The 24,427-nt window shown below is 40.8% G+C and overlaps 1 protein-coding gene across 2 annotated transcripts in view; it reads right to left on the bottom strand.

Moving 5' to 3' along the window:
• Positions 1-24,427, bottom strand: part of asmtl (acetylserotonin O-methyltransferase-like) — a 152,307-nt gene that overhangs the window by 106,125 nt on the left and 21,755 nt on the right. For both annotated transcript variants that reach the window (XM_051926074.1, XM_051926076.1), the window contains exon 5: positions 8,611-8,675. In XM_051926074.1, the coding sequence (XP_051782034.1) occupies positions 8,611-8,675 (65 nt within the window). The remainder of the gene's footprint in view (positions 1-8,610; positions 8,676-24,427) is intronic.

Below are 24,427 nucleotides of genomic sequence, written 5' to 3'. Positions count from 1 at the left end.
GTTGGAGTATGCATTTAAACAGGCTTACACTGCTAGTGACTCCTATTACCAAGACCGTGAAAGCGGGAGCTTAAAAACACCACACTTTCTGGAGAAAGATGGTTGTCTTTTCAGAGTGATTTTGGACCATTTGTTAGGTGATTTTATTGAACAGTTAGTAGTACCTGAGGGACATAGAGAAATTCTTTTGCAGCTGGCTCACTCCCACATCTTGGGGGGACACCTGGGTACTGATAAAACCAGAGAGTGGTTATCGAAACGATTTTATTGGCTAAATATGGGAAAGGATGTTGAACGTTTCTGCACTACATGTCCTGATTGTCAAATTGTCTCTGCTTATAAGCCTCCAAGGGCTCCCCTTTGCCCTATGCCTATTTTGGATGTCCCCTTCCAGAGGGTGGGTTTAGACATTGTAAGACCTTTGCATACAACTAAAAATGGTTTCCAGTATATGCTGGTGTTAGTTGACTATGCAAGGCGATATCCTGAAGTAACTGCTTTGAAAAAGGCAAACTCCTCCTCTGTGGCCAAGGCTCTCTGTGTAATGTTTACTCGTATTGGCATTCCTAAAGAAATTTTAACTGACCAAGGCACACCTTTCACTTCTCGTGTGATCAAACAATTATGTAAACAGTTCGCTATTAAGAAATTGGGCACCACCGTTTACCATCCACAAACTAATGGCTTGACTGAACAATTTAACAAAACCCTGAAACAAATGATTAGAAGAGTTGCTCATAATGATCCCACAACATGGGACACTGTACTGCCTTTTGTTTTTTTCGCCGTACGAGAATCACCGCAGGCATCCACTGGTTTGAGTCCCTTTAAACTATTATTTGGCAAACGCCCAAGAGGCATCCTAGATGTTGTTCGAGAAGAATGGATTGGACATGAAACAACTTCACTTGGAAAGGGTTTTGCTGAGCGATTAGTTTCTTTACAAGAAAGAATTTCCAGACTTTCTTCTATTGCTGTAGAGCATCAACAACGCATACAGGAAACACAAAAGCGTCTATATGATAGACGCAGTCAGCTTCGTGAATTCAAACCGGGCGATCGTGTTTTAGTACTGGTACCGTCAGACCCACACAAATTTCTAGCTAAATGGCAGTGCCCAGCAATTATTGAGGAGCGTATGGGACCAGTAAATTACAAGGTTAGAATACCTGGTCAGCGAAAACCATTTCAAATATTGCATATTAATCTCCTAAAGAAGTGGCACGACAGACAAGAGGTTCACACTACTTTGACTGCTGTTTCTCAGACCGATGTTGTCATTGGCAACGATTTGACTGATTCACAAAAGACAGAGTTATTAAACCTAATAGACCAGAACAATGATGTTTTTTCAGACTTGCCAGGCATCACTAGTTTAGCGGAACATAAAATCTCCACTGAACCCGGTGTTCGAGTCCAGATGCGGCCATTTCGAATCCCGGAAGCACGAAGAAATATTGTACGCGAAGAAGTCAAGAAGATGCTAGAGCTGGGTGTGATTCGTGAAAGCAAAAGTGACTGGTGTTCTCCGGTTGTGTTGATTCCCAAGCTGGACGGTTCGGTTCGCTTTTGTATCGATTTTAGGCGCTTGAATAAGGTGTCTAAATTCGATGCTTACCCAATGCCCCGGGTAGACGAACTCTTGGAAAAACTGGGTCAGGCGACCTATATTTCCACGCTAGACCTCACAAAGGGTTATTGGCAGGTGCCTCTAGAGGCTAACAGCTGTGAGAAAACAGCATTTGCAACCCCTGATGGACTTTATGAATTTACAAGACTCCCGTTTGGTCTTCATGGAGCCCCTCTAACATTTCAGCGAATGATGGATCAGATACTGCGTCCACATTCTGAATATTCTGGGGCGTATCTTGATGACGTGGTGATTTTCAGCAATGATTGGCATTCACATTTAAAACGTCTTCAGGCTGTACTTGATAGCCTGAAACGAGCTGGATTAACTGCTAACCCTAAGAATTGTAAACTAGGTATGTCTGAGACTCATTATCTAGGTTACTCCACGGGCAGGGGTTTACTTCGTCCACAATTAAGGAAAATACAGGAGGTGCTCGCTTACCCACATCCTAAAACGCAAAAACAGGTGCGCGCTTTTCTTGGACTAGCTGGTTACTACAGAAGACTCATCCCTGACTTCGCAAATAGGGCTGCTCCTCTCTCAGAGCTTACTAAAGGAAGAAAAAAACGCCCTATCATATGGACAGAACCTTGTGAACGTTCCTTTTCCAATTTAAAAAAAGCTTTGTCTTCTTATCCAGTGCTATGAAATCCTGATTTCTCTAAAGACTTTATAATACAAACGGACGCTAGTGCATTCGGAGTAGGCGCGGTCCTATCCCAGGTAGTTGATGGATAAGAACACCCTATCACATACTTGAGTAGGAAATTACTTCCCAGAGAACGCAATTATTCAACTATTGAGAAAGAATGTTTGGCGATTAAATGGGCTGTAGAAGCGCTACGCTATTACTTATGGGGATGAAAGTTCACATTAGTAACTGACCATGCTCCACTTCAATGGTTATACCGTCAAAAAGATACAAACTCCCGTCTCATGAGGTGGTTCTTGGGATTAAAACCTTACAGTTTTGAAGTCAGGCATCGACCTGGCTCTGAACATATTAATGCTGATGTCCTGTCACGCCTGTTTGAACCTGGTCTGGAAGGTCGCATGATTCACGAAAATGTGAATAAAGCTGAGGGAGGGGGTGTGAGCTGCGAAGCTGATCGCAACCGCAGAAGTTACAGATGCCCCTGGGAAAACCCCTAAGAAACTTAGACAGTTTACCTTCACATTCCTCCTTTCCCTTTTAGCCGGCTCTGTCGCGTAATATGCCTCTCACGCGGTGCTCCGCCTTCTTAAAAAGCCTGCACGGGCTTCTCTCAGTTTGTAAAACTGATTGCTTGCTTCTCCTTATCCCTCTCTCAGACATTCTCTCCTCCTGGGGAAACTGTCATCTCTGACTTGTCATGGAGGAACACGTTTAAACTTTTGAAAAGAGACAAATGTTTGTTTGCAGTGTTTTCAATAAAGTTCCTTTCTTTTCTACAACCTCCTGTGTCTCTGTGCAAATCTGTGACCCAAGCGTGACAAGATATTATATATATATATATATATATATATATATATATATAATAATAATAATAATAATTCTTTGCATTTATATAGTGCTTTTCTCACTACTCAAAGCAATCAGCAATTGCAGGTTAAGGGCCTTGCTCAAGGGCCCAACAGAGCAGAGTCCCTTTTTGGCATTTACGTGATTCGAACCAGCAACCTTCCGAATGCCAGTGCAGATCCCTAACCTCAGAGCCTGAGTATATATACACACATATATAAATGTGTATATATACATGTGTATATATATATAGGGCAGCACGGTGGCGCAGCGCATAGCACTGCCGCCTCGCAGTTAGGAGACCCGGGTTCACCCTTGCCTGGGGTTTGTTTCCTGCCTTGCGCCCTATGTTGGCTGGGATTGGCTCCAGCAGACCCCCGTGACCCTGTAGTTAGGATATAGCAGGTTGGATAATGGATGGATGCAGATAGATAGATTATATTATATTATTATATATATATATATATATTACACACACTCACATATATATTGTGACGGACGGCCAAGTCCCAGGCCCAGCCGGGATGCACCTTCAATGTGGATTCAGAGGGAGGAGCCCTGGACAATGCAGTACCTCCCCCGCGACGCTGGATGGCCGCCCCCCTGTGTTGGAGCGGTGCCTCAGTCTCTCGCAGGGCTTCATGGGAAATGGAGTTCTCCACAGCCCTTTCGGGGCCGGGGGTGTCCGCCAGGGGGCACGGCAGGGTCCCTGAGCCCACCTGGACTGATCTTCAGCCCCACCCGGGAGTGCAATTGGAAACAAGCGATCAAGCACCTGGAGCACTTCTGGGTGGGTCATAAAAGGAACCAGCAACCACCACTCAGCAGCCAGAGTTGGGTGGAAGGAGGACAAACCTGTGGAGGAGTGGTGGGGAAAGAGAAAAGAGTGTTTTGGTGGTGCTAAGTGCTGTACTTGGGACTGTGTATTGCCTGTGGGGTTCACGGGGTAGACATGCCCAACAGGTGAAGAAAATAAAAGTTTCTGGGCTTTTATACGTGCTTCCCGTGTCTGGTTGGGCGCAACATATTTATATATGTGTGTGTGTATATATGTGTATATATATACAGGTGCTGGTCATAAAATTAGAATATCATGACAAAGTTGATTTATTTCAATAATTCCATTCAAAAAGTAAAACTTGTATATTAGATTCATTCATTACACACAGACTGATGTATTTCAAATGTTTATTTCTTTTAATGTTGATGATTATAACTGACAACTAATGAAAGTCCCAAATTCAGTATCTCGGAAAATTAGAATATTGTGAAAAGGTTCAATAATGAAGACACCTTGTGCCACACTCTAATCAGCTAATTAACTCAAAACACCTGCAAAAGCCTTTAAATGGTCTCTCAGTCTAGTTCTGTAGGCTACACAATCATGGGGAAGACTGCTGACTTGACAGTTGTCCAAAAGACGACCACTGACACCTTGCACAAGGAAGGCAAGACACAAAAGGTCATTGCTAAAGAGGCTGGCTATTCACAGAGCTCTGTGTCCAAGCACATTAATAGAGAGGCGAAGGGAAGGACAAGATGTGGTAGATAAAAGTGTACAAGCAATAGGGATAACTGCAACCTGGAGAGGATTGTGAAACAAAACCCATTCAGGGTTGGCACCCTGCCCAGGATTGGTTCCTGCCTTGTGCCCTGTGTTGGCTGGGATCGGCTCCAGCAGTCCCCCGTGACCCTGTGTTCGGATTCAGCGGGTTGGAAAATGGATGGATGGATGGACAGTATATATACATACACATATATATTGTGAGGAATGGCAGGCAGTTTATCCCAGCCAACACCCCCAGGCCGCTAGAGGGAGTCCTCCCTGCAACATAGAGGTGCCCCGAATTCCCGCAGGGCATTATGGACAATGGAGTTCGGCTGCACAGCCCTGCTGGATGCCATGGGGGCAGCCAGGGGACGCTGCAGGGAGGCACAAGTGTTTCTATTATAGCCCGGAAGTACTACCTCGTCACGGGGACAGAAGAAATGAAGTACTTCTGGGCTGAAGAAAGAAAGAAGTTTTCATCTGATCCGGAAGTGCTATGGTATCACATGGACTGAAGGACAGAAGCACTTCCGGGTCAAGGACTATTTAAAGGACTGTGAGAAACCCAGCAGACTGAGCCAGAGTTGGGTGGGAGTGTGACAGAGCTGCTGGGTGGAGAGGAGGATTGAGTATTGTCTATTGTTGTTTATTGTTTATTTGAGTATAGTGGAGGTGGAGGTGCTTTGTGCACACTTTTGTTATAATAAATTCATTATTGGGAATTTTACCTGGTGTTTGGAGGTGCGACAGCGCCCCCTACTGTCACAATATATATTATACACACACAGTTAGATCCATAAATATTTGGACAGAGACAACTTTTTTCTAATTTTGGTTCTGTACATTACCACAATGAATTTTAAATGAAACAACTCAGATGCAGTTGAAGTGCAGACTTTCAGCTTTAATTCAGTGGGGTGAACAAAGTGATTGCATAAAAATGTGAGGCAACTAAAGCATTTTTGTAACATAATCCCTTTATTTCAGGGGCTCAAAAGTAATTAGAACCTCAAAATTGAGCTCAGGTGCATCCTGTTTCCCCTGATCATCCTTGAGATGTTTCTGCAGCTTAATTGGAGTCCACCTGTGGTAAATTCAGTTGATTGGACATGATTTGGAAAGGCACACACCTGTCTATATAAGGTCCCACAGTTGACAGTTCATGTCAGAGCACAAATCAAGTGTTGTGATGTGAGATTTTACATATAATTTGATGAATATGTTGTATGTCTTTATTTGATTTTTAGGCAAAGCAATGTAATTTAGTGTTACTTTGGTGAGAGGCATTCGTGTTTGCTCCCCCTTTTACGACAGCCTCTTTACATTTTTACGACAGGATTTGGGGGAAGATGTGCCTTAAACTGGTTTGGTTAGTGTTTCTTTGCTTAAATTCATTTCTACCCCCGCAAGAAAGACTTAAAAACATATGGTCTTGGGGGTGGCAGGTTTTAAGATGTTGTATTCCCCCATTGGTCTGAGGTATGGCTGCTTGGAATTGGCTTGTCTCAGAGGCCTTTAAGTACTACAACGCCCTATTGGCTATAGGGGTTGGACAGAAAATCTATATATTTACTTGTTTAACCTCACACTCTCCCTCTCTTACTAACCAACGTCTGAAAGAAGCATCTCTCTTGCTATCCTGTGATGAAGACAACACAACACAGCTCAGCAGCCATTTTGAACAGACATGTGGCTGAAAGCTGAGCACCAATGATGCCTTAACTAGAGACATTTAAGTAACTAGAAGACTGTGTGCCGCCTGCACTACATATCACCATTTAATCAGGTTGTATGGTTGCCAATATTCAAATATACCTTGCATTTTGTTATTATTTATGAATATTATCAATAATACATTGTTTAAACTGTAACTTAACTTCTGCTTGTCTTTTTACTACATCTAATTGCCTGAGGTTATAGATATAGAAGGGAAGGTGGGGATAAGTTATATACAATAGTACCTTATAAACAGTGGTAAGTCTGTGAGATTAGGCATTCTAAGGCTATATATTAATAATACAATAGGGGAAAGTAGAGCAATATATATATATTACTCTACCAAGACAAAACATCAAGTATGAAGTCAAAGGAATTATCTGTAGACCTCCGAGACAGGATTGTCTCGAGGCACAAATCTGTGGAAGGTTACAGAAAAATTTCTGCTGCTTTGAAGGTCCCAATGAGCACAGTGGCCTCCATCATCCATAAGTGGAAGAAGTTCGAAACCACCAGGACTCTTCCTAGAGCTGGCCGGCCATCTAAACTGAGCGATCGGGGGAGTAGGGCCTTAGTCAGGGAGGTGACCAAGAACCCGATGGTCACTCTGTCAGAGTTCCAGAGGCCTTCTGTGGAGAAAGGAGAACCTTCCAGAAAGACAACGATCTCTGCAGCAATCCACCAATCAGGCCTGTATGGTAGAGTGGCCAGACGGAAGCCACTCCTTAGTAAAAGGCACATGGCAAGCCCGCCTGGAGTTTGTCAAAAGGCACCTGAAGGACTCTCAGACCATGAGAAAGAAAATTCTCTGGTCTGATGAGATAAAGATTGAACTCTTTGGTGTGAATGCCAGGGGGCATGTTTGGAGGAAACCAGGCACTGCTCATCACCAGGCCAATACCATCCCTACAGTAGGCCAATACCATCCCTACAGTGAAGCATGGTGGTGGCAGCATCCTGCTGTGGGGATGTTTTTCAGCGGCAGGGACTGGGAGACTAGTCAGGATAAAGGGAAAGATGACTGCAGCAATGTACAGAGACATCCTGGATGAAAACCTGCTCCAGAGCGCTCTTGACCTCAGACTGGGGCGATGGTTCATCTTTCAGCAGGACAACGACCCTAAACACACAACCAAGATATCAAAGGAGTGGCTTCAGGACAACTCTGTGAATGTCCTTGAGTGGCCCAGCCAGAGCCCAGACTTGAATATGATTGAACATCTCTGGAGAGATCTTAAAATGGCTGTGCACAGACGCTTCCCATCCAACCTGATGGAGCTTGAGAGGTGCTGCAAAGAGGAATGGGTGAAACTGGCCAAGGATATGTGTGCCAAGCTTGTGGCATAATATTCAAAAAGACTGTAAGGTGCATCGACAAAGTATTGTGAATACTTATGTACATGTGATTTTTCAGTTTTTTTATTTTTAATAAATTTGCAAAAACCTCAAGTAAACTTTTTTCACATTGTCATTATGGGGTGTTGTGTGTAGAATTCTGAGGAAAAAAATTAATTTAATCCATTCTGGTATAAGGCTGTAACATAACAAAATGTGGAAAAAGTAATGCGCTGTGAATACTTTCCGGATTCACTGTATATATATATATATATATATATATATATATATGAGAAATTAAAAAGTGACCACAACTTGTCCTTTTATTTAGTATATATTGTATTTCATGTTAACTAAAACTGGATGACTCATCCTTCAAAATTCTACCTTTATTATCTATATAATTTCTCTCAAGGTTTATGCACTGTAATTAAGTAAAAAAAAAAAAAAAAAAAAAGTTATATTTGCTGAAGAATTATAAATTCTATGTTTCTTTATGTAATGTACTTGGAAATTTAACACAGGCTTTTTCAAATGCCTAATCCTATTAAATCACGCGTAACTAAATAAAGAAACTCTAGAATTAAATAACAAAAAAAAAAAAAAATTCAGTTCTAAAAATGACAATTTCTAGTATTTTTATAACATTTTAACTTAGCTTGTCCTTAATGTGGGTGATAATTATGGTTCACTTCATTATTGTTATAATTGTAAATGTGTAAAAAATAAAGATTGCCAATAATCTCAATAAACAATCATGACTGGCAAACGAAAAAAATAAACATTTGATATTTTCTTCTGGACTTAAATAAAATTAATTTATGTTTTGTCTGTCAAGGTAATTTTGGCTAATCATCTAAATAAATCAGATCTAACCTGGAAAGCATTCTGTAAGCATCTTGTTTGTCTATTGGCTTCTCAAGAATGTCTCCATCCAAAGTCTAAAATACAAAGACAAAAAGTACAACTTGTGGAAGTTTAAGGACAATTAAAATAATCTTATTAATTAGTATCAGGAAAAATAATTACTAAGTAAAATAAATACAGATCCAACCTTTTTGCAGAAACACTTAATCTAAACCCATGTGCTTGAGAGGCTGAAGCCTATCCCAGCGGCATTAAATACAAGGAAGGAACCAGGAGGATGAGGCACTAGTACATCAAAGGACATACAGTACTTGCATTCACCCATATTCATTAATAATGGGCTAATTTAGAGTGGACAGGTAACACTAACATGCATAAATTTGGGTTGTGGGACTAAAACAGAAGCTTTCAAAGTCATGCAAACACAGAGATAGAGTGACTATTGAATTTCCAGATTCCTGCTAAACTGATTGCAATTATGCATAGCAGTAGCATGTACGATTAGGAGAACAACTGGAACTGGGCTTCTTTGCTTTGTGCTTCCCTCCAAAACCTGAGATAACATGCAGTCACAGCCCAGTAATAGAAGTGGAAATTCGGTAGTGCCAAACTCTCCTATTGTATTTAATCATAATACATACACTATACTCACATATATATGATATACTATACTAGCTGTCCCCCATAGTTCCACCCGCATAGTAGTGAAATAGGACAAACTTTCAAAATCAATAAACAAACAGGTATCACTAGCTAAGCGGAGGCAAGGTACACTTCAAAATGTGGCCAGAGGTAGACCAATTCGAACAGAAGCTGTCACATGAGTGAGGAGGGCCCCACCTGGCTCCCCACTCCTGACGTCACACTTCCTCCTCCCCTCGGCCCGTAGCCTCTGTCTCGAATTAGCACGAATATATTGCTACTGCAAGCGAACAATGTTACTTCGCACAATGAGAGAAGTCGCAAAATCAATTATAGAAAAAAAAAAAAAACAATCTAAATTTGTTAAGTAGTTCTCTCATTCGCTAGCTTAGCTGGAGGCAAGGTAGGTTATACGAATATATATCTCTCTATTATAAAAAAAAAAAAAAAAAAACCTTGGAGAGAATGACTAGGGAGACGAGACGTGATCTTAATGTGAAGATCACGGAAGACACTTAAAAGACCCGCGAGACGAGATTTGAGGACCATCTTGCGGGGACGCAGAACATGAGATTCTTGCAAGACACGTCCTATTTACAACCAATATCAAATAAGACCACTGGCAGCAAAACACTCAGTCGTGTCAAGGCTTTGAGTACACACAGATCCAGGGCTCTCAGCACATATAAATCATATAAGGACAATACGTAGATGAAACGTCGACGACTAAGCAAAGAAGAAAGAGCAAAAAAAAAAACGATGGCACGATACACATTTAGAGAAAGGTAAAGAATATGAAAGTAGGAAAATTCCAAAGTATTGTAGCATCCCTTCCAGGCTGAAGCCTTTTTTTTTTTTTGGAGTGACTGTTAGGTTCGATTGAGGGAGGGTGGAGTACAGCACGGAACTGATTGATACGGTAAAGGGGGGTGTGTGTGTGTCCCAGGGCGAGTGAAGGGAGTTAGAGAGGGTGCTAGAAGGTTGTGTTTGGGGTTACGTAGTCTGCGTTCTTTTTCTTGATTGTTCAAGTAAAACTTTTGTGAGACTTTACTATGTTTGTCTATTTTTTTTTTTTACTTCTTCTCTTTTCGAGCCGGACGCAGATGTCGCTACAATATCAGAAAAAGATAGCAAAGATCGCATTAGCACAAACAAAAGGAAATTATTACTCGATAAAAAGGAAAAAAATCAACACGGACCAGGTGTCATTGAAAAAATAGCAGGACAAAGCGAGGTCAGAAATAGAAGACAAAGAGTAGAAAACAAAGTAAAATGTCATAAAGAGGTTAAAAAACTAGGGGGCCAAACACATGCAGAGCAGGTTATAGATAATGAAAATAGTGGAAATTCAAAAGACTCAAAAAAAACGTAGGCGTGAAACACATGCAGAGCAAGATACAGAATATGAAAGCAGAAAAAAACGAAAGTGTCAAAACAAAGAAAGTAAACATTATTAGCATTAGCGCAAACAAAGAGAAATTATTACTCGGAGAAATAACGAAAAGGCGAATGGAGATCGAATATATAGACATAGGTGATATGTCAGAAGTATGTAAATATTGTAAGGCTTTGAAGTTTAAGTCAGAGAATTTCAAAAACGGGGTTTACCTCATACTAGCCAACCCGCATAATTATGTATTGATGGGTGAACACTTCCTGAACGACACAGTTGTCCAAATGGGGTGGGTTTGTGGATACCACTGTGAGTGAACGAAAAGATGGACCTGGAGAGAGCAACATACAATTGTCCGTGACTGAAAGCGGGATCGTCTGTGACGATGGAGGCCACGCTGGTGAAAGTTACTTCGTCAGTAGGGATAAGTTTCAGCACTTGTTCATTAAGATGTAGCAAGTCCTTGTTGTTGATGCTTAATATAGCTTGCGTACTGAGTTGTTCCGGAGTCACAGTTGAGAAACACTTTTTTAATGTCTTTTAAGCAAAGGGAAAAAAAATAACATGTGAAACATCCGTAATGTAATAAGCCACCAAGAAAAGTAACGTTGCAATAATGCACGCTACAATCCGATCGCTGTAAACAGAAGTGATAAGAAAATCGAGCCTGGTGTATTCTTTAACTGCCTTGTGGCGCTGTAGTAGTGCTGCTGCTTTGCAGTAAGGAGACTGTGGAAGATTGTGGTTTCGCTTCCCGGTTCCTCACTGTGTGGATAGCGCTTTGAATACTGAGAACACTGCTATATCAATGTAACGAAGTATTAACAGGAAATTGTCTTCGTGTAATAGTAAAAGGCAAATTATCCGTGACAAACAAACTGTTTTAAATGCTGCATACCAAGCCGTGGCATAGTATACGCCGCTTTTTAAATGTTTTTTAAGCAGAGGGAAAAAAATGAACATTTGCAAAATCCGTAACGCTGCTTTCAGTAAGTACAATGCACACACGTTTAATTTGTCAGCCACTTTTTGCCAGCCGTCTTTTCTGGTTTGGGCTGCTTTTGCAGTGTTACCGCTTGTGCATATTAAATCTTGAAATCCTTCGAGTAACTAATTAACTAACTAACACCCACCTTGTGAGAAAAAAATGCACCCGTTCTTTCATCATTTCTAGACTCAATATACATTGGCTTTTCACTCAGCGTGGGGGCGCGCATTCATCTCAGATTATTACATCCTGCTAGACTAATCTGTTACACGGCTGCGTTTGAAAAACCGACTTATCCCTGATGAGTTTAACCGGCATTAATGATTAGGAATCTGGTTGGAACAAAACCTTGCATCCACAGGGGTTCACCAGGACCGAGTTTGGGAAACAGTGCTGAACACAGACGAAACCGACTCAGGTGAGGTGTTGGGGCGGGCAAAGTGTTTGTAGCTATTGATTATTCAGTGTTGTTTGCCTGTGTGTCTGATCTGCTCAACGGGATCATAAATAAAAGGAAAACAATGTGAGGGCAATGTCACAGGTGATCCTGTGGTATAGCAGGTCCACAGCTCCCCTCCAAAAGGCCATTTTTAAATAAATAATCATCGCACTCACAGCGTAGCGAGGGGCGTGGAAGTGTAGCTGAAACGGTATCCGGGTGGAGTCGTGCTGCGGGCATTTCTCCCCTGTGCAGTGTGCGAGCGAGTGAGGAGAGAGTGAAAGCCAGTACATTACAGTGAGCGAGAGCAGGCTCGAAGGCAATGTGTTCCTGTGGTATAGCGGGTCCATACCTCCCCTTCAAAAGGCCATTTTTAATCAGGCGACTGACAGTAGTGGAGTCAGGCACAGAGAAGGTCAGCTGCTGAGAGAGCGTCTCGACTGTTGCAGGGCCTGCATTGGTGAAGCAGGTGAGAAGCTAATGAAAAAGAGGCACAGGGCTTATCGGTTTTTAAAGACTGCTTCCTTCATTGTGTTTTAACCTCAGTTTTAAAGGATTGCGCGGCTCTCTCTCTCGGGCTGCCTGTGTGTGCCTCTGTCTTTCTCTGGCGCTGCCTGTGTGTGCCTCTGTCTCTCTCTGGCGCTGCCTGTGTGTGTGCGTCTGTCTCTCTCTGGCGCTGCCTGTGTGTGTGCGTCTGTCTCTCTCTGGCGCTGCCTGTGTGTGTGCGTCTGTCTCTCTCTGGCGCTGCCTGTGTGTGTGCCTCTGTCTCTCTCAGGCGCTGCCTGTGTGTGTGCCTCTGTCTCTCTCAGGCGCTGCCTGTGTGTGTGCGCGTCTCTCTCTCTCGCGCTGCCAGTTTGTGAACCAAGGTTCCACTGAGGTTGACTAATGAAAAGTCAATGTGGCTCAGAGCTGCATGTGGAGTGTGGCACAGACAAACAGAAATGACGGCATGTTTTCCGAGGCGTCGCGTCCGAGTTGGTGGCTGTGCGAGTTTTCGTCGTATCCAATGGTCTTAGAGTTGGTGGGCGTGGCTCCTTCCTGTGTGCTTTCATAGGTGTCTTGCCCGCTCTGGCAGCAGCTTAGAGAATCTATATATGGCTCCTTCCTGTGTGCTTTCATGGGTGTCGTGCCGCTCTGGCGGCTGCTTAGAGAATTATATATATAGATGCATTTATTGGTTACTTTGCAAAAAAAAATTATTAACTGCTGATGATGTAGATCGTTTTGTCTGTGCTGAAATTCCAAACAGAGAAACCTTTCCTGAATTATGGTACAAAGTCATTAAACTCATGTCTCACGGACCTCATTTAAAAGATTCAGCATGTTGGGACTCTAAAGATTCCAAATATTGTTTTTAAAGAAGTTCTGAAATAAAAGTGAAACTAATGAAATAGCAACAATTCAAAGAAAAAAAAATCTTAAAAGTGTGTATCTGAAAAACCAAACACGGGGGTTGGCGAGCGAAGCCCCCTAGTATATCTACAGTATATATATATCTATCATATTGAAAAACTATTGTTATTTCTACATAGTTTGACAGAAATGTAAGCAAATACCCTTAATGTCTGCAATATGCACATTGATCACTTCTGAATTGGATTTTTAATTTTAAACTGTAGAGCACAGGGGGAAATCACGTAAAAATGTGTCTTTGTCCCAAACATTATAGATGGCACTGTATAACCACTAACAATGGCAAAGATACTGGAAATGCAATAGGAATTTCTGATCTGGTTCCAAAATAGAATGTTTTGCACATGCCAGATCTCTCACCTCCTTGCTAGAATCAGAAAAGCTGTCACCTTCTTTCATAAAAGCACAACAGCAACCTATGCGCTGAAGACTAAACTGGAAATACTGCAGTTCTCCCTTCACAAATTTACCCAAGATTACCCAAACAGATGGATTTCAAGCCATGACGTGGTCGAGAGATGTCCTGTGGAAAAGGCTGCAGGTTGGTCTGAACTGACTGACAAAACAGTAATGAAAAATATGATTTCTACAGTCCTCGGTTTGAAAGGAGCTGCCAGTGTGGAGTTTGCACATTTTGAGTGAATGTGGTCTGTGCACAAGTGTATCCTGAAATTGACTGGTGTACCACTTAGCTGTGGTCCCTGCCTTGCTCTCAACCTTTACAGAAAACAAAATGGTTCCAACACTCCAAACTGGATAAACAGGTACAATAATAGGTGGATGGATAAAGAATATTTTGTTTGTAGTTTAATGGAGTATGTCATAATTTTCACCAGATGTGAATTAAAATACACTGCATATCCTTATATTATTTCGCTTGTGTCCGCCCATGTTCGATATCAACAACGGCTGCCATAACTACTATATCCCTCCACAACAACAGCGAGGAATCCGTGATCCTGGTAGAGTCTTAGAATTATCCTCAAGTCTTCAATTCTTTAATTTGACCAATTATCAACTGTGGTATATGACTATTTATTCAGTGCATGCTTTGTTACTGACCGAAACTGCATTATGACACTACCATTTACACCTCTTTTTTCCTTTACTTCAATGTAAGCCTCCCGATAAAATGAAAAGGCACATACAGCCTAGCTGTGACCAACAGAAGCGGTTTCACCGACCTACATACTCATACCAACGGACAGAAGCAGAAACATCTACATCACACCAGACCAACAACAAAGACAACGTATGACAAACCACAAAGAGACATTATCCGAAGATCAGAGGCAGCAAGCCTTACACCTAGACAGTGGACAAAAAACAAATTACACACACAACCTTTCTGAAGAGCAGCAGCAAACTGCCAGACAGCAAGAAACATTATCATGGAAAAACTACAGGGATTCCATAACACTGACAACTCAAAACAAGATATTCCCTTTATATTACGGCGTAGGCAATTCCCTGTTTGTTTAGCATATTGTACGACTATCATCAAGTCACAACTACAAATGTTTAATAACGTCAGAGTTTATTTGCCATGCCCTGTTTTTACCCATGCCCAGTTGTACACTACATTTTCCAGAGTTACATCGAAGCCCAGGTTAAACGTACAGGTACTTGCGGGTTACACAAAGGGGAATATTTTAGCTGACAATAAAGTTTATGCAACAAATTGCGTTTTCTGACAATTATTATAGACATCAGTATACTATATTACCCGACAGCCACAATTCACACATACTGACTTGCATGTTCCCTTCATTTCCCTTCTTATCCAATATGTTCTGTTAACCTGTTCATGTTACAACAGCACGAATATTTACAATACAAAGTGTAAGTGCCTATAATAACATCCCATGCTAATCATGTGACTTTTCTAATACCGAGTCCTCTCACAAGTCACTACTTATTAAAATAATCTCCTTTCTTACTGTAACATGTGATGTTCTTCTCTCCCTCATCATCATTTCATTAACGCTTTTATTCTTGCAAAATTTTTGGAAGCACAATTTGCTAGTCCTATTTAAGCAGCAAATTGTCTAAAGTATTGTAAAGTACAGGTCTTATACTTTAAAAAATGAGAACTGCAATGCTCATTCAACAGTGTCAGCACTTGGCCATTACCCTTTGGTACCAATTACCTTCACCAAATAAACAAAAACACATTCAGAAACATGTCACATTAGTTTTTATGCAACAACTGAGGTCATGTGCCTGGGAAGAGGAAGTTATGAACCAAGGGTTTCTACATAGCTTCCAGCTTACATAAATCACTTATTAAGCTGCACAACGCTAAAATGTCCACACTCCACGGCATATGGTTCACCTTTAGCCTTAGTTTTAGTCATGTTTTCACATTTACACTGTTCGGACGCTGACATAAAAATAGAATATTTGAATCATAATTTAAACATTTAAAATAACATGCTCAACTTACATAGGAATATTTATTATATTTTCTGCTTTGCCTCATCTTTTCCTTTTGTTAATATTTTGCTGTATGGCTTCTAGATATTAAGAACTATGACTTTTAATTTAATCACTCACCTTTTCAGCCAAAGGTACAGTGCAAGAATGAACCACAGTGGATTTCATTTTGCTTTATTTAATTTGATTAACAGAAAAAGACTCTTTAATGTCAAAGTGAATACATACTGTATCTCTGCAAAGTGAGTAAAGCTAATTGCAAATATAAAACAAAATAAGTGATTGCATAAGTATTCAAGTCACCATTTAGAAGATACATCTTGTAGGCAATTCCCACCTTAAATCTGAGTGCCCAGGTCTCTAACAGCTTTGCACATCTTGACACTGCAATGTTTTCCCATTCTTCTTAGTAAAACTGCTCAAATTTTGTCAGGCTCTATAGGAATAATCTGTGAACAACCTTTTTTCAAGTTATACTATAATTAAATAAGCCCCTTGATTACAGACGGGTGATTTCCATTTAACTAATTATGTTACTTATACAGCTAATTGGCTGCACTGACGATGACTTGTGTATGTCATAGTTAAGGGGATGAATGCTTAAGTGACAGATTATTTTGTGTTTCATATTTGTAATTAACTTAGACTTTCTTTGCTCATACTGTTTTCACTCTGACATTAAAGAGTCTTTTCTTTTTATTTATTAATTTTTATTGTAATCATTCCATACAAATAGATCAATTTATAACCAAACAAAATTGAAGACAAATCAAACCCCACCCCTGAGAAGGAGAGCTAAGCCAAAGGAGAATTGCTTAGGGCTTTTTAATAAGGCAACAATAAATAAAAGAAAGGGAGAAATAAATATATACGTAAATAAGAGATGGAGAAGGGAATTAAATGCAGTAATAGTTATTTCTCTTATTCTAAAACAATATTGATTAGATCCTGCCAGGTTTTGAAAAAAATTTGTACAGATCTTCTAACTGAGAATTTGATTTTTTCCAATTTCAAATAATATAAAACATCGGTTTCCCACTGACTTATCAGAGGAAAGTTAGGATTCTTCCAATTTAACAATTTGGTGCAGGCCCAGAACATGTGAACCAGTGAGGCAGGAGCTTGGTTGCAGAGTTCGCAGGTTGGATCTTGCCCTGGAAACATTTTGGACAGTTTTAAGCGAGACAGATGGGCTCGATATATAATTTTTAGTTGAATAATTCTATGCTTTGCGCATATGGAGCTCGAGTGAATTCTCAGCTTTGCTACCTTCCACTCCTATTCTGATATACTGATTAAGAGATAGATAGATAGTTAGATAGATACTTTATTAATCCCAAGGGGAAATTCACATACTCCAGCAGCACCTTACTGATACAAAAAAAAACAATATTAAATTAAAGATTGATAATAATGCAGGTAAAAAACAGACAATAACTTTGTATAATGTTAATGTTTACCAATCCCCCGGGTGGAATTGAAGAGTCTCATAGTTTGGGGGAGGAACAATCTTCTCAGTCTATCAGTGGAGCAGGACATTGACAGCAGTCTGTCACTGAAGCTGCTCTTCTGTCTGGAGATGACACTGTTTAGTGGATGCAGTGGGTTTTCCATAATAAATAGGAGCCTGCTGAGTGCCCGTCGCTCAGCCACAGATGTCAAACTGTCCAGCTCCATGCCAACAATAGAGCCTGCCTTCTTCACCAGTTTGTCCAGGCGTGAGACGTCTTTCTTCTTAATGCTGCCTCCCCAGCACACCACCGCGTAGAAGAGGGCGCTCGCCACAACCGTCTGATAGAACATCTGCAGCATCTTATTGCAGATGTTGAAGGACGCCAGCCTTCTAAGGAAGTATAACCGGCTCCGTCCTTTCTTACACAGAGCATCAGTATTGGCAGTCCAGTCTAATTTATCATCCAGCTGCACTCCCAGGTATTTATAGGTCTGCACCATCTGCACACAGTCACCTCTGATGATCACGGGGTCCATGAGGGGTCTGGGCCTCCTAAAATTCACCACCAGCTCCTTGGTGTTGCTGGTGTTCAGGTGTAGGTGGTTTGAGTTGCACCATTTAACAAACTCATTGATTAGGTCCCTATACTCCTCCTCCTGCCCACTCCTGATGCAGCCCACGATAGCAGTTTAATCAGCGAACTTCTGCACATGGCAGGACTCCGAGTTGCATTGGAAGTCCGATGTATATAGGCTGAACAGGACCTTCTTCCCAATGTCCTCTTGGATCTTTGAAAGGTAGGGACTCTAATAGGATTTTACATAATGCGGAAATGGTGTTTAATTCCTCGAAATTGAGCAGTATTTTTTCCAGCATTGCGGAGGGTGCGAGGTGGGGGAAATCGGGCAATTTTTGATTAACAAAATTTCTAATTTGAAGATAATGAAAGAAATGTGTAACTGGGAGGTTGAATTTTGAACGTAATAGCTCAAAAGATGCAAATATGTTGTCTATATAAAGATCTCTGAGCATTTTAATCCCAAAACTTTTCCAGGTATTAAAAACTGGATATGTTTGCAAGGGTTGAAAGAGGTGGTTCTCTTGCAGAGGTGCCACAGATGAAAGATTTTCCATCTTAAATTGCTTTCTAAATTGGTTCCATATTCTGAGTAAAGTACAATTGGGTTATTAGTATATTTGCGATAACTTGCATTTATTGGAGAGCAGAGCAGGGAGTATAAAGAAGTACTTCAGGATTTTACTTCTATTGCGGACCAAGCCTGTGTATGTTCATTTATTTGTGTCCAGGTTTTTATGGCTTGTATGTTTGCTGCCCAGTAATAAAACTGAAAATTAGGTAAAGCCATGCCACCTTCTGCCTGAGGTCTTTGTAGGGTCGCTCTTCGGATACGTGGGTGTTTTGAGTTCTGAATGAATAAGGTTATTGTAACATATCTTTTGAAATTCTGTTAGTGCTGTTAAAACTGCAGGGACAGTGTTTTCTGGGTCTGATATACATAAAACCATATCATCTGCATATAGAGAAATTTTCTGTTCCAGTCCTTCTCTGACAATCCCCTTTATCTGATAAGAATTTCGGCAGGGAACTGCCAGTGGTTCAATGGTGATTGCAAAGAGCAGTGGCGACAAGGGACATCCTTGTCTGGTGCCACGTTCTAGCTTAAAGTAGTCTGAGCAAATGTTATTAATACAAACTGAGGCTTCTGGATTGGTATACAGTAGTTTGATCCATGCACAAATATTCGGGCCAAACCCAAATTTCTCCAATGCAGTGAAAAGGTAGTTCCATTCAATCATATCAAATGCTTTTTCTGCATCTAATGATAGTAATACCTCTGGGGTGTTTGATTTTGCTGATGAATATATAACATTAAACAAGCGTCGGAGATTGGAAGATAGATGTTGGCCTTTAATAAATCCAGTTTGATCATGTGATATTACCAAGGGCAGCACTTACTCTCAAAAATTCTAGCTAGAAGGATGGAGAATCTTAACATCATTATTCAGGAGTGAAACTGGTCTGTATGATACACATTGCAACAAGTCCTTATTTTGTTTAGGAAAGACGGTAAGCTTCAGTAAATGTTGCCAATAAGAGGGGAGCTAGCTGAGTGGAGAATTTCTTATAAAATTCTACAGGGTAACCATCAGGGCCTGCTGATTTCCCGCTTTGAAGTGACTTTATAGCATCTAGTAATTCTGTTAGCGTTAGAGGTTTATCCAGTTGCTCAGCACTTAAAGCATCTATTTGTGGTGTCTGTAATGTATCCAGAAATGCATTAGATTGTGTGTATAAACTGTGTTTACATACATAATTTCAACGAATCTTACCTAATATCTAAGAGAATACAAAGGGTTTATGCTGTATAATTGTGCGGGAAGTGTTTATAATAGTGTGGGAGAGTTTATAAGGGTTTAAAATATATAAAAATAACCATATGAACATATGGTTTCTACTTCGCGGATTTTCACCTTTCGCGTGGGGTTCTGGAACGCAACCCCCGCGATGGAGGAGGGATTACTGTATATAAGTTGCCCATGACCATCACATATCTCCCTTCAGGGTCCGATACTACATCTGATGCTAAAAATGGAACTGTTCTGTGTATGAGAATTCCCACCCTTCTAGTTTTCTTTATAAAGCTAGAATGGAACATTTGGCCAGTCCAGTCTTTTTGTAGTCTGAACTGATCCTTGCTTAGTAAGTGGGTCTCCTGTAAAAATACTATTTTAGCGTTTAAGCCTGTTATGTGAGAGCATACTTTCTTTCTCTTTAATTCGTGATTCAGGCCTTTAACATTCCAGTTCACAAAGTTAACTGTCCGATCATGGAGACCTTGATTCTGAGTTTTTAATATCATTTTATAGTCTTAACTGGTAATGAGGCAGTTTTAATCTTAGTTTCAAGATTCCCCATGAGTTATTGCAATTTAGCCTATTGTTGCATTGATACTTATAGGGATTAGAAGAATAGATTAGATATAGCCTGCTCTCCTTCTCTCCCCCCTTTATCCCCCACCCCCCCATTTTGCCTCCCCACATGAGGCTTGATCCCACTTCGCGATGTCCCGGTCCTCTGACATACGAAGAGACAGAGCACGTCCAAAACAAAACAAACCCCACCCCGCAGCAGCGTTAGAGAATTAAAACAAAGAGATATCTATTGCAGCTGAATTCCAAATACTATCTGCCAAAAATATAATCATTAACAGTCTTTAAGCTTAAAATAATCTTCAGCAATTTTAAGATATTAAGACCAAAAAAAGAATGAACCCTGGGAATGATTTTAAAAAGTAGTCTAGGATAAACATGGTAATTGCTAGTGTAACAGTATAATGTAATAGTATAAATGTAATAGTAATGTAATAGTAGAAATAGCAATAAACCCAGAGTATGATGTTAAACAGTCTACTTTAAGGTAGTTAATCCTACTTTACTTACTTCCACACTTACGTCTATAACTCTAAGTAAGACATAAACATATAATGTCCAGATAAAGAAAAGGATGTATAATTATAATACCAGTCTCTTTAGAAGTGGGTCCGAGAGCAGACGATAGGTCCTTCCCATGCCTTGATAGAATACGGCTCCTTATTAACTTTCAAAAGAGTGTCGGAAACAGCTTCTTTAATTCCTTTTCAGCTTCTTCCTTGCTTGAAGGAATATAATATTGATCTTGAACTTCCAGTTTCAGTTTGGCGGGATACAAGAGGCTGTATTTGATATCGGCTTTCCGTAGCAACTTTTTAATGTCAAAGTAGGCTGCACGTTTTACAGCTGTTAATGGTGAGAAGTCGGGGAAAATATGAATAAGATTATTTTCAAATATAATGTCTTGCTTGTGTCTGAGAAGTGCCATCACATCAAGCTTACATCGTAGTCGCTCGAAGTGGACAATAAAAGACCTAGGTTTAAAGGTACTTGACCTGTATGTGCGATAAGCAGCTGCTATCTCAATGTCGAGTTTAAAATCATCTCCAATTATTTTAGACAGTAATTCTACTGCAAATTTCACTGGGCTTGAGCTTTCTCGTTTCTCAGGTATACCCTCAATTCTTATATTGTTTCTTCTGCACCCATCTTCCAGGACCGCAAGTCTGTCTCCAAGTTTTTTGCATTCGGAATTCGCAGCTGTGGCTTTTTCATCGGCGTTAGACGCCAATTGTTCCGCTGTTTCAATTCGAGCCGTGAATGCCTGCTTAATGTCATCCAGCTGATCTGTAACATCATTAATCTGGTCGGCAAGCATTTTCAGTTTGGATCTATTTTCTTCGATGTCTTCCTCTAATTTCTCCAACATGCCTTTGGTCTCGTCCGTTTATAGGAGATGGACGTCTGAAGCAGTGCTCCGCTAGCAGCGGCTTTATTTTCCCACGTATTTCATATTATTTAGAGGTATCCTGTATTTAACCCGACCAAAGAACTTCCACTACAATATACAAGCATGAGTAACAAGAAGAAAAGTCAGAAAGAACCGGAAAAGAAACTTAAAGCCGCTTCAAAGTCTGGACAGACATCCGGCCCGAGTGCAAGGTATAGCCTCTCGGAGACTGACCTGGAACAGGCAGAAGAATGCGCAGATCTCCTGGGACCCCACTGCATTGTATCGTCTCCAGTCGAGAGTGAAAATGGGAGCAAAGGTGCTAGTGATACAGGTCGCGCTGGATCGTCGATTTCTCAGGATAATTCGAGACTAGAAAAGGCCCTGCAGGATGTGCTCTCATCTACTCATCGCGAACCCGCAGCACCTGCTGTAACAGGAGCTGCATTTCCACTCGCGGAGCACGAAATCCGAAGCGAACTGTCCAAATTGAAAGAGATGATTGCTACACTGGCTGCCGCCATGGCTATGGCCATAAATGAGCTTAAGAAGGATAACAAGAATGAGCTTAAGAAATCTAACATTGAGCTTAAGAACGAGCTTAAGAAGGATATCATCAAGATTAAAAAGGATAATAAAGACCGGGAAACGCGTCTATTTAAACGTTTTGATGTGAACTTTAAAGAGTCTTCTTCAACACCAAAAAGCCAAATCAGCTCCATTGTGGTTCAATGTTATCCTTATATATAATTTGATAGTATCCGTATGTATGGTGTTCACATCAATACCTCGACTCAATACAAGTTAGAAGCATGAGTTATGATGGCTGAGTATTAACAACGGTCGTTGTTTAAATTTTAGCCGATCTCAGATCTAAAATGAGTGACGATCGCAACGCAGCCACAACAGCAGCGGCCGCGCAAAGGATTCGTAGGAAACGATGTCACATAACTGACGAGGAACGTAGACTTGATAATCTGACCAGACATATACAACGTGCACAACAAACGGATGAGCAGCGTGCGGCTACAAATGCTACTAAAGCTGAAAGAAATTGTGCAAATCGGACACAAAGGACAGATGAAGAACGTGCGCTACAGAATGCTACTAATGCTGAAAGAAATCGTGCACAAGCGACTGAAGAAGCTCGAGCAGCCACAAATGCAGCACGGGTTGAAAGACATCAAGCAGCCCATGCCTTGCGGCGCTGAAACTGTTCAGTGGCACAGTATTGCCATGTGCAATCACACAGATATTATTGAGGGCGAAGTTCTGGAGCACCACTCTGGCGCATTTGACAACCTGTGCAAACATTGCAACTCATTCAACTTCACCTGTGAGAACAAGCAAGGTGGAGAATACAATTGCTGCCATAAACGTCGAGTTCGAATTAACCCTTACAGATACCCTGACAGGTTTAAGAACCTGCTGACATATTTAGACCCAAACTCCATGCACTTCTTGGAAAATATCAGAAAGTACAACAGTGCATTAGCCTGTGCATCCATGGGCGCACAAATATCCCTCCAGGCCATGGTCCATATTGTTACAGAATACATGGCCTAATATATCATCAATCTGGACCCTTGCACCCCGGCGAGGGTGAAACACCTAAATTTGCTCAAATCTATATATTAGAACAAAATCATTTCAGGCACTTAAAAAAACAAATAATTCTTTGCAGAGAAAGTATTGATTTCACAAACATAGAATTTGTAGGTCGATTCGATTGGGCTCGCAGTCGCTAGTATTATAATAAAAAGTTAAAACTTCAAAGGGGTCAACAGCTTCTTCCAGCCACTGTATGACAAATGTACCTCGCAGCAACAAAAAAAAAAAAAAAAATCAACCTATTCGCACAGTACATCATTTTAACATTCTGATATACAGGTGCTGGTCATAAAATTAGAATATCATGACAAAGTTGATTTATTTCAGTAATTCCATTCAAAAAGTGAAACTTGTATATTAGATTCATTCATTACACACAGACTGATGTATTTCAAATGTTTATTTCTTTTAATGTTGATGATTATAACTGACAACTAATTAAAGTCCCAAATTCAGTATCTCGGAAAATTAGAATATCAATTAAGACCAATGCAAAAAAAGGATTTTTAGAAATGTTGGCCAACTGAAAGGTATGAATATGAAAAGTATGAGCATGTACAGCACTCAATATTTAGTTGGGGCTCCTTTGGCCTGGATTACTGCAGCAATGCAGCGTGGCATGGAGTCGATCAGTCTGTGGCACTGCTCAGGTGTTATTAGAGCCCATGTTGCTCTGATAGTGGCCTTCAGCTCTTCTGAATTGTTGGGTCTGGCGTATTGCATCTTCCTCTTCACAATACCCCATAGATTTTCTATGGGGTTAAGGTCAGGCGAGTTTGCTGGCCAATCAAGAACAGGGATACCATGGTCATTAAACCAGGTACTGGTAGCTTTGGCACTGTGTGCAGGTGCCAGGTCCTGTTGGAAAATGATATCTGAATCTCCATAAAGTTTGTCAGCAGTAGGAAGCATGAAGTGCTCTAAAACTTCCTGGTAGACGGCTGCGTTGACCTTGGACCTCAGAAAACACAATGGACCAACACCAGCAGATGAAATGGCACCCCAAACCATCACTGACTGTGGAAACTTTACACTGGACCTCACGCAACGTGAATTCTGTGCCTCTCCTCTCTTCCTCCAGACTCTGGGACCTTGATTTCCAAAGGAAA

This window comes from Erpetoichthys calabaricus, chromosome 4 (assembly GCF_900747795.2).
Source record: "Erpetoichthys calabaricus chromosome 4, fErpCal1.3, whole genome shotgun sequence".
Classification (NCBI taxonomy): Eukaryota; Metazoa; Chordata; class Cladistia; order Polypteriformes; family Polypteridae; genus Erpetoichthys; species Erpetoichthys calabaricus.
Note: the sequence above shows the minus strand (reverse complement) of the source record. Positions and strands in the feature narration are given on the sequence as shown.